General features: G+C 49.1%; 1 protein-coding gene across 1 annotated transcript; it reads left to right on the top strand.

The window, feature by feature from the left end:
• The first annotated feature begins 953 nt into the window (after window positions 1-953).
• On the top strand, window positions 954-9,336 carry PTX4 (pentraxin 4). The gene is made up of 4 exons (XM_084764204.1): window positions 954-993; window positions 3,913-4,182; window positions 6,160-6,814; window positions 7,720-9,336. Exons 2-4 carry the CDS (start codon window positions 4,042-4,044, stop codon window positions 8,358-8,360), a joined length of 1,437 nt encoding a protein of 478 aa, XP_084620330.1. The 5' UTR covers window positions 954-993; window positions 3,913-4,041; the 3' UTR covers window positions 8,361-9,336.
• Window positions 9,337-11,212: the final 1,876 nt, after the last annotated feature.

Below are 11,212 nucleotides of genomic sequence, written 5' to 3'. Positions count from 1 at the left end.
GTCCAGCTGGCTGTCCACTGGCAATCCTTTTGCTCAAGGCATCCAGGACAACAAAGGGAAGCCCAGCAGCTGGTAATTAGGGGTCCTGTTGAAGGGACTAGACAAACTCCATTTTGAAAAAGAAACTCCGTTTTTGTGTTAAACCTAGCCAAGGGCTGAACCCAGATTCCAGAAAGACCCCAAACTAGTCTAAACAGAAAAGTATTCCCTAGCAGCACAATCAGCTCACCTGGGGAAAGTCCCAATATACTCTCTGCTGGTCAAGCTGACCAGGAGGTGGTCTAGCACATAGCAACAACCAATTAGGAGAACCCAGGCCAAAGTTCCTAATACCCATGACTGCTTCAACCAATCTTTTCTGTAGGCCAACTTGCCCCTACGCCTATTACCCAACCATGAAACACCAAGGCTTGTAACTCCCTGCTTGCAGATTTTCTGCCCAAATGCCATCCAATCATATACTGTAAAACCCATTTCTTTGTCTAAAACCTATTTTTTAAAAAACCCTCTCAACTGAGACTCAAGGCCACTTCCCTGCATCTGCTGTGCCAGTGCATGGGAGGGTGGCCCAGGTTCGAGCCTGCAGTAAAGACTTCCTTACCATTGCATTTGGACTCAGCTCTTGGGTGGTCTCTTTGGGGAGTCTCTCAAAAGTTGGGCATAACACTGTCACCTCAGCACTGAATATCTTTGTTTATTTTCAGAAAATGAGCACCAGAGTGCTTTCAACGAGAAGGGTTAACAACGCTTAGCACTGGCCGGTGCCCCAGGGAGAAATGAGCGCACTTATTTGTTTTAGGACAAACGGATGCCAGGAGGAGCCAGGCCTCACTTAAAGGACTGGTGAAGGTGCCTCCTGCCAAGCTTGATAACCTGAGTCCAATCTTCAGGGCACATGGCGGAAAGAGAGAACTGACTCCTCAAAGCTGTCCTCTGACCTTCACAAGTCAGTCCTCTGACCTACACAAGAGAGTATATTTGGACTTTCCCCAGGTGAGCTGATTGTGCTGCTAGAGAATATTTTTCTGTTTAGACTGGTTTGGGGTCTTTCTGGAATCTGGGTTCAGCCCTTGGCTAGGTTTAACACAAAACGGAGTTTCTTTTTCAAAATGGAGTTTGTCTAGTGCCTTGCACACACATACATGCACACACACGCACAGAGACACAGACACACACACACACACACACACACAGACACACACACACACATGTAATATTAATTTTGTTTTAAAGCCCAGTCCTAGGAGCTGGTGAGATGCTTGTCTAGGCAAAGTGCTTGACATACAAACAGAAAGATCTGAGTTCAAATCCCCAGCACCCACATAAAAGCCAAGGGAGGAGGTATGCATGTGTGTTGCCGAGGAGGTGCAAAGTCTATCCCCCTCTTTCTACAGTCCTGGTGGTAAACCGAGGTACATTTCCATCAAAGTTCACTCTGTGGAATGAGGCTTACTGACAAGGCGGGAGTGGGCGGGGGGGGGGGGGGGGGAGGGGATTACAGGCAGGAGCATAGGTGACCCTAAAGCAGCCACACGAGAAGCTCTTCACCCAGCACAGCTGATGACTCCCCGTGACTTTGCAGATAGACCCCCCCAGTCCTTCCCTATCTCTCCAGTCTGCCCCTTCTCTGAGACCCCCAAGGCCACATGCAACCAGGGCAGAATTACATACAACTGGTTAGGGGGAGGCTGAGTACTCCAGCGAGGACCCCTGCCCCCTCTGCCCCTCCTCAGTGAGCTAACAGCGAGCCCAGACATGATTATCTTCCGCCAGCAGGCCCAGGTTGATGGTGACAGAGCGGCTTGGAGGACAGCCCTGTACAGCAGTCTGTAACCCCAGCCCTGGGTCAGGAGTATAAGCAAATAAGTGGATGAGGAGAGCTTGCCTAGCCAGCTGGTCTAGCCAGCCAGTGACCTCAAGGTTTAGTGAGAGACTGTGTCAAAATAAAATAAGGAGGTGGAGAGGCAGAAGAAGGCATGGGACTTAAATATCTGGTCTCTACCCATGCATGCATGAGTAAATACACACACAAAACAGATGAATAGATAAATAGGAAAGGTCAATACCAGGTTCTGTCCGGAGAGCAGACAGTAAGAAACCACCACAAATACCGTTGTCAGGACATGTGTGGGACACTGGGAGGCAGAGAGGCAGAAGGCTGGTGTCTTCAGGCTTAGCCAAGGTTGGGGGTGGGGTGTGACAGCCCCAGTATGAGATCTTGCTGGGGCTCCACCCTTAAACTACACCTTCGTTGTTCCTTTATCCACACACCCCCCACTCCCATTTTCCTGAAGTCCAGTAAGTGCCCAGGAAAGTTGGGGTGGGGGATACAGTTCTCAAGCCTTCTACTATCTGAGTATGCCTTTACTCTTTGCTCTATTCACACAAGCTGGATGCGCTATTTTATCTTTTTGGTTTTGGTTTTTCCAGACAGGGTTTCTCAGTGTAGCCTTGATTGACCTGGACTCACTTCGTAGACCAGGCTGGCCTCGAACTCACAGAGATCCATCTGCCTCTGCCTCCAGAGTGCTAGGACTACTCCAGGCATGCACTACCATGCCCAGCTATCTTTTTGTCTCCGCTTTTTAGTCATTTTGTAGTGCCAGGGATGAAAACCTGAGCCTGCACAAATGTTAAGTGAGTCCGCTGTCCCCTGGGAATTGTCTCAGTCCCTGCATAAAAAGGTTTTCCTCTACCTATGATGCTCTGTGCTTGGCCAAAGGCGACTGGACATCAGTGGCGCATCTGGCTCATGCCATCTTGGGAATGCCTGTGCTTTTGGTGGGGACATCGTCCTGAGTTATTTTATTTCTACAAACTAGGCTTCCTCATACAACAGAACTTTATTTCCTCGATACTCTGGAGGCTAAGAGTCTGAGGCCATGGCGACTTGCTGCCTCAGAAGTCTCCTTTAGCTTCTAGGGACTCTACACCACAGCAGCTCTGCTCCCATCTCTGCCACCATTGTCACTGGGGCTCTTCCTTGTGCCCTGTCCTCTCTGCCTCTATTAGGACCCTCGCCACTCCCCATAAGGCTCTAGTCACAGGTCCTGGGGCCAGAACTTGGATGCCTCAGGGGCATCCTTCATCCCCCTGCACAGCCTGACCGAAAGCCGGTCAGGAAGTCAGGCAAGTTTCCCTTGATCTCAACATTACATAATACATTTATTGAAATACCACATTAATTCAAAACTTGTGCAATTAGTGGGGTATGTGTGCATTTATTTCTGTGTATATGTGTGTGTGTGTGTGATCTAGCTGAGGGCTGAGGTGGATCACTTAACCCAACACAGCAAGACCCTTTTTCAGGAAAGAAAACAATAGCTAATTTTAAAAAAGATTTATTTATTATTATGTATACAGTGCTCTGCCTGCATGTACACCTGCAGGCCAGAAGAAGGTACCAGATCACATTGTAGATGGTTGTGAGCCACCATGTGGTTGCTAGGGATTGAACTCAGGACCTCTGGAGGAGCAGTCAGTGCCCTTAACCTCTGAGCCATCTCTCCAGCCCCAATAGCTATTTTTAAATTTAAGTTATCCCATTCTAAAAGGAAAAAATAAGTTGAAGTGAAACACAGTCACATTACCAAAGGAGATCTCTTTTCCAAGGGAGTGGGACTCAGGATGTGGCTGAATGCTGGGCACCAGTGCAGACCTGGCTTTGACAGCTTCCGGGCCACACTCAAGCCCTGTCCTGCCCTGACTTCTTGCTGGGAACTCTAGACTAGGTGCTCCTGTGAAAACCATTACCAGCTCCTATGTGCCTCTGAGCCAAAACACACAAAACCCTGAAAGCATCCACTAGAACGATTCCCCAAAGAAACTGTTTGTGTCTGTTTAAAGCTTGTTTCCCTGGGAACCTTGGGTTCTCAGAGCCCATTGCATTGAAGGCAGATGCCTTTCATTAAGGTGGCAGGAGGAACTGGACACTCAGCCAGGACAGAAAAAGGAAAACTGGTCACGTGGTAGGCTTCGGGGATCAGGACATGAGACAGACGCGAGGGACCACTGTCAGCTACTGTGTCTGTGTCTGCCAGCATGGGCTGCTTGAAGAAGAAAACCCTGTCTTTCCTCCTCGCTTTTGTGTCCGTATCCGTACATGGGACTCCGTTGCAGGAACCTGACCCAGCTAGGCAAAGAAAACCATTTTTCGAGAGGCTCCGTCGACTAGAAGAGCAGGTAGGTGTACCACACCTGGGGAATTGTTATATAAAACCAGGAGACGGTAAAGGATGGCTGTTACAGAGACAGCTGTGATCCGTGGACACAGCCCTTGGTTTGCCGTCCTTGCTGGAAGCTGACAATATTCTCATGTGTTTTTGGAAATCAGGCAAGCATTTGCTAGGCTCTGCTCTGAAGTCCAACTAGACGGTGTGTGTATATGAAGGTGCAGGGGAGGGGGGTAACGACAGTACAGTACGCATAGCTGTGGAAGTTGTGAAAACATATACCCTGCCCCAAGGGTCCCACATGGGGTCTTTAGACAGCCTCCCAGCCCAAGCACTTCCTGTACGGAGCCTGGTAAAGCCAAGCACGGTGGTGTGTATCTGTGATCCCAGCACTCAGATCTGAATAGGAGTATTGCTCTGAGTCTGAGGCTACCCTGAGTGATGTAGTGAGTTCTAAGCCTGAGTGAGACTGTCTCAAAAGAAACAAACAACAACAACAACAACAAAAACTGAAAAGGCAAGCCGGGCATGGTGGCGCAGGCCTTTAGTCCCAGCACTTGAGAGGCAGAGGCAGGCGGATCGCTGTGAGTCCAATGCCAGCCTGGTCTACAAAGTGAGTCTAGGACAGCCAAGGCTGTTACACAGAAACCTGGTCTTGAAAAACCTAAAATAAACAAACTGAAAAGGTTGTAGTTCAGTGGCAGAGGGCTTCAGAAGCCTAGATTCAGTTCCCAGAAATATAAAAACATGAATAAAAAATATATACACGCTGGGCATGGTGGTACACGCCTTTAATCCCAGCACTTGGGAGGCAGAGGTAGATGGAAGAGGCAGGCAGATCTCTATGAGTTCGAGGTTGGCCTGTTCTACAAAGTGAGTCCAGGACAGCCAGGGATACACATAGAGACACCCTGTCTTGAAAAACAAAACTACACACACACACACACACACACACACACACACACACACTCAGAACTGGAGAAATAGTTTGGCAATTACGAGCACTGGGTAGTCACAGAGGACCCCACTTCATTCTCAGCAACCACACAATGGCTCACAATCATCAATAATTCCAAAGTCACTGGGTATACACATGGTATACATACATACATGCAGGCAAAACACTCATACACGTAAATTAAATAAATGTAAATTTTTGGGGTTTGTGTTTTTTTGTTTGGTTGGGTTTTTTGTTTTGTTTTATTTTGTTGTTGTTGGTTTTTTTTTTTTTTTTTTTTTTTTGGCTTGGTTTGGTTTTTCGAGACAGGGTTTCTCTGGGTATCCTTGGCTGTCCTAGACTCACTTTGTAGACCAGGCTAGCCTTGAACTCACAGCGATCCACCTGCCTCTGCCTCCTGAGTGCTGGGAATTAAAGGCATGTGCCACCATGCCCATCTCTGTTTTGTTTTGTTGTGAGTCTAACCTTTAATGGCTGAGCCATCTCTCCAGCCCTTGTTTTTTGTTTTTTTTTGTTTTATTTGTTTCGTTTTGTTTTGTTTTTTTTTTTTGAGACAGGGTTTCTCTGTATAGCTCTGGTTGTCCTGGAACTCACTTTGTAGACCAGGCTGGCTTCAAACTCACAGAGACCCTTCGACCTCTACCACCACCTAGGCTCAATCTAAACTATTTTTAAATGTGTTCAGTCCCCTCTGATCACAGAGCTAGCCCTGAGGACCACAGCAGTGAGGATCAGCTGCAGTCCTCCCGAGTGTCAGGGCTGCAAAGGATCACGGCTAGGGCCATGAGCCTGGATCCCACATTTTACACCATGCAGCCATGGGGCCTGAACACAGTCATCCCCGTTGTACCTGGCTCTTTGGGACTAGTTTTAATGATCTCCTCACATGTCCTAGCATGGTGACAAGGATCCAATTGGTCAGGCTATATATCACGCCACTCATAGGCTTGGTGTGCAACAGGTACTTCTGAAATATACCCAGGACAGCCTCAGCCCAACCCCATAACAACAGCTGTGTTCTCGTTACAGTTTCAGAGACTCCAGCAGGTGACCTTAACACACCTGCAGGACATTGCCAACAACTACAATGTGCACTACAATATGGACGCCCGCTTCCAGAGCCTGGTAGAAGAGAGCCAGGCCCTAGCTCTAGCAGTGAACCAGTCTCAAGCCGCCATACAAGGGGATGTGGCCCACCTAAAGGCCTGGTTTAGGAAGAGCCAGCGCAGGAGCCGGAAGATGGATGCCCGGCTTCAAGCCTTGGACCTCGCCCTGAACACAAAGAGCAAACAGTGGTTGGAGCAGGAAAAGGAGCAAAAGGCACAGAGGGAGACAGTTGCAAGCCTGACCCTGAGCGTTAGGGCCCTACAGGATGCGCTGGCCAGCCTGACACAGCAAGTCCATAGCCAGGATGCTAGGCTTGCTGCTCTTGAGAGGCGGAAGCAGAGGGCCTCCCCTAATACTGCAGCCCTGGGGCTGACTAAAGCCCCCACCCCGACCCAGCTTGCTCAGCCAGGCCCAGGTTCCTTGCAACTGTGGAAGGACAGCCAGGCATCCAGGCCTTCACCCCAACACAGGAGTTCCCCCCAAGACTTCACTGTCCATGTTCAGGAGATGCAGACGTTCCAAGCTCCAAGCAGCCGTCAAGCAGCCCCACCGAGGACCCGCCAAGGACCAGGAAACAGTAAGTGACATAAGCCTGTCACCTCCCTATCAAAATCTAGGTCTTCCTTGCAATACGTTTCCCTGCCTCCTGAATTCTCATTGACTGAGTTCTTCAGGGAAGTACAACCTTTTCTACTTATCTGGCCCAGTCCCCACCCCAAATCCTCCTTGGCTTGAGATGAATTCCTCTTTCCTGATCTGGGCTCAGTCACATAGCTGACTTTTCAGTTTAAAATAATCTAAAAAAAAAAAAAAAAAAAAAAAAAAAAATGCCCAGACTGGCCACTAGAGGGGGAAGAGAGGGGCCTAGTACCACCTGCTTATCTGCATTTCACTGATTAGTACCTAAAGGCACCTGAGACTGAAAATGGGCCAAAATGAGTTTCTTTCCTATAGAATAATCCTAGATTATTTGGCTGATAATAGTCACCAGAGGAAGGAAGGAGAGCCAGAGCTGGGGGACACTGAGGACAGAGGCAGAGATAAGGAGGGTGTACTGTGGAACTGGGGGACAGCCAGGAGCCAAGGCCTGCCGGCTTCTCGTACTTCCAAACTCAATGAAGCTTCTCCGAGCCTCTGGGGGAAACTGCCACGGAACACTGGGTCTTGAACCCTGGGAGATTATGACCTCCAAAAGAGGGCTGGTTTGAGTCAGTAAACTTGTAGCAAAGTTACAGCAGCCACAGGGAGCTCAGAGAGAGGTTGCCCTGGTCCTGAGGCACTTCATAGGCAGACGGCTGAGTCACCCATAGGCGATTCATCTGCTCCCTGAGAAGTTATCCTCAGTCCTTACCTGCAGAGCAGAGAGCGTGCGAGGCAAAGACCTTGGGTGACACCGGTGAGGGCAAGGGGCAGGCCTGGAGCAGGATGGACGCCTCTGACCCGCCTCGTGCTCAGGAGTGACTCTCTTCTCCCTGTTCCCAGTTTGCAGCACAGGCCCAGTGTTCGTGTTCCCCAACACCTCCACTGACAATGTGGTCTTCTTCAGCCCGGGCTTCCTCATGCCCCTTCGAGCCCTGTCCTTCTGCAGTTGGGTCCGCGTGGCCACCAGCCACCTGGGCACACTCCTTTCCTATGCCACCAAAGACAATGACAACAAGCTAGTGCTGCACGGCCGTGACTCCTTGCTCCCCGGCTCCATCCACTTTGTGATCGGTGACCCGGTTTTCAGGGAATTGTCCCTGCGACCACTCTTGGATGGTCAGTGGCACCACATTTGTCTCATCTGGACATCCACGGAGGGCAAGTACTGGCTCCACATAGACCGCAGGATAGTAGCCACCGGCTCCCGCTTCAGAGAGGGTTATGAGATCCCGCCTGGAGGGTCCCTTGTGCTCGGCCAGGAACAGGACACTGTGGGGGGTGAGTTTGACAGCTCTGAGGCCTTTGTAGGGAGCTTATCTGGATTGGCTATCTGGGACCGGGCGCTGGTCCCTAGAGAAGTTGCCAACTTGGCCACTGGGAAAGAGCTCCCGACAGGCGCCATTCTGATGCTGACCAATGTCACGTCAGTGGGCGGATTTGTGCAGAGAGTCAAATGTGCCTGCCTGGAGCAGTGTCCATGATGCTGCCACACACAGGCTGCATCACAGCCGAGGCCATGAAGAAGAGCAGGCCTCCGTATCAATGCATTCCAAATCACTCCCCTGCCGCCACTGCTGGGCTGGGTGTGCCTGTGCTCTAACGCAGGTGAGAGCAGGTGGAAAACATCCAACAGAGAAAGAGAGGGTGCCCAGCCTGGAACTTTCCATTGTTGTGGAACGCTTCTTTGAGAGAGTGAGCGTCTGTGTGTGTGTGTGTGTGTGTGTGTGTGTGTGTGTTTGCTTGATTGTTGTTTTCTGAGACAGGGTCTCATATTGTGCTTCTTATTAGCAGAGAACTTGCTCTGTATCCCAGGCTGGCCTCAAACTCATAATAACCTGCCGCAGATGCTGAGATACCAGATGCGAGTCCTGTCTGCCTGCCTGCCCCCCCTCCTCCAGATACTCACTATATAGGCCACATTAGCTTGAATTCATGACCCTCCAGCCTCTTGAGTGCCGAGACACATGGCATTCGTGGTGACATTTTCACAGGCTGCACCTTCAAAGCCATTTTCGTTCATTTGTAGCATGTGATTCTTGTGCCCTAGCTGAGCTGTGGGACAGGAATGCTGGGCTGGGCTTCCTTCTAAGGCACCTCTGCAACCATAAAATGTTGTCATTTTGAAGCTACAGGAAGTACTTTTACCATAGCTGTCTCCTCCCCAAAGACTCGCTGACGTTTTCCTGTGAACATGGCTTTTCCAACATCTCTCTCATGCAAAAGGCTCAACATTCTGCTCTCGCCCTTTCCCAGGAGCCCTGGGGATTCCCTGGAGGACAGCTGGTCATCTTGTTCCGTTGTCCTGTGGTATCTGTTGAGGTTGCCAGAACTACCATTAAAGACACACTAGTAATGCTTTAAAACATAATTTACCAGGCATAATTTTCATATTATAATATGTGCTCTTTTAAAAGTTGTTTTTTTTAAAGCTTTTAATAAAAGTACTAAGTTGCGCAACCATAACAATCCAGTTTTTTTTCTTTTCTCTTTTTTTTTTTTCAGAGCTGAGGACCAAACCCAGGACCTTGCTCTTGCTTGCTAGGCAAGAGCTCTACCACTGAGCTAAATCCCCAACCCCTATTTCTTTTTCTTTTTTCTTTCTTTTTTATTTATTTATTTTTTTGGTGTTTTGAGGCAGGGTTTCTCTGTGTAGCCTTGGCTGTCCTGAACTAACTTTGTAGGCCAGGCTGGCCTCGAACTCACAGAGATCCACCTGCCTCTGCCTCTGCCTCCTGACTGCTGGAATTAAAGGCATGTGCCACCACTGCCCGACTTTTTTCTTTTAAAATAAGTCTTTTGGTTTTTCGAGACAGGGTTTCTTTCTGTAGTCCTGGCTATTCTGAAACTCACTCTGTAGACCAGGCTAGCCTCAAACTCAGAGATCTGCCTGCCTCTGCCTCCCAAATGCTGAGATTAAAGGCATGCGCCACCACTGCCCAACTCACCTGGCTTTTTTATGTGGGTTTTGGGGATCAAACTAAGGGTGCAGAGGCAGGTGGATTTTTGAGTTTGAGACTGGCCTGGTCTACAGAGTGAGTTTCAGAACAGCCAGGGTTACATAGAGAGACCTTGTCTCAAAAATTGAAAAAGAAAGGAAGAGAAAAAGAGAGAGCAAGAGAGAGAGAGAGAGACTAGAATGGGAGGGGTTCCTAAAAGAAGGAAAAGCGTTTAGATTCTTTTGTCTATAGGGCTGTGGCAGGACTGGGCCAGAGGCTGAGGTAACTTCAATGAGGCTGGTGGGTGGTTCTCCTGAGGCTAATGGCTGAGCTGCTGAGCAGGCTGGCACGCTCTTGGCTGGTCCTCTGGCACAGGGATGATTTGTGCTGGGAATGCCCTGCCTATCAGGCTAGCTGTGGTCAGAATTCCCTCCCTTTGTCCATTTCTGGCTCCTGCTTGCCGACTTGGCCTGTCTGCTAGATGTTAATCACAAAGCCAGCCATCTGACTTTGCAGGCAGCCGGGTGCTGGTAATGATGCTGCTGAGCTCTCTTAATTCTCAAGAAATGGCTATAGCTCTTAGTTAATCTGAGCTAACTGTTCGTCTAGGGAATGCTCCGGGGTTTATCTCCTGAGGTGTGTGGAGGACTTAGTAGAGGCTCTCGGTTACAGTTAGTTCCATTAGAAGCAAGAATACATCAGAGGGCAATATTGCCATCAAAGCATTCTTCAAGGGCTTGGGGGCTGGGGGAGCCAGCCTGTCCTCACTGACTCAGAGCCCTGACCCTCCTTTTATCAGGCTGGTTATCTTCTTTTCTTCTTCTTCTTCTTCTTCTTCTTCTTCTTCTTCTTCTTCTTCTTCTTCTTCTTCTTCTTCTCCTTCTTGTTCTTCTTCTTCTCCTTCTTGTTCTTCTTGTTCTTCTTCTTGTTCTTGTTCTTGTTCTTCTTGTTCTTCTTGTTCTTCTTCTTCTTGTTGTTCTTCTTCTTCTTCTTCTTCTTCTTCTTCTTCTTCTTCTTCTTCTTCTTCTAGACAGGGTCTCACTATGTAGCCTTGGCTGTCCTAGAACTCACACTGGCCTCGCCACCAAGCCCCGTGTGAGTTTGATTATTTTATGCCAACCATAGCCCTCTGATTCTTCTTCTCAGTGCCTCAGGCTTTGCCATTTCAACCCTTCATCTTCCTGTTGACCTCAATGTCTATTATCACTGTAACACTGAGAGTGACTTGGCAGTTTTCACCGTGTGGTCCTTTCCCTCCCTGCCTACAGAAAGCGAACTCCCGCATCACTAGTTTGGTCTTCCGTTTGTGAAAAAGCATCACGGTATAATCCTGCTTGCTATCATACTTGCTACCCTCCCACCTCAATTTTCCAAATGCTGGGACTATAGGCATGTAC

Source organism: Acomys minous (genome assembly GCF_964271855.1).
Source record: "Acomys minous genome assembly, chromosome: 16".
NCBI classification, from domain to species: Eukaryota; Metazoa; Chordata; class Mammalia; order Rodentia; family Muridae; genus Acomys; species Acomys minous.
Note: the sequence above shows the minus strand (reverse complement) of the source record. Positions and strands in the feature narration are given on the sequence as shown.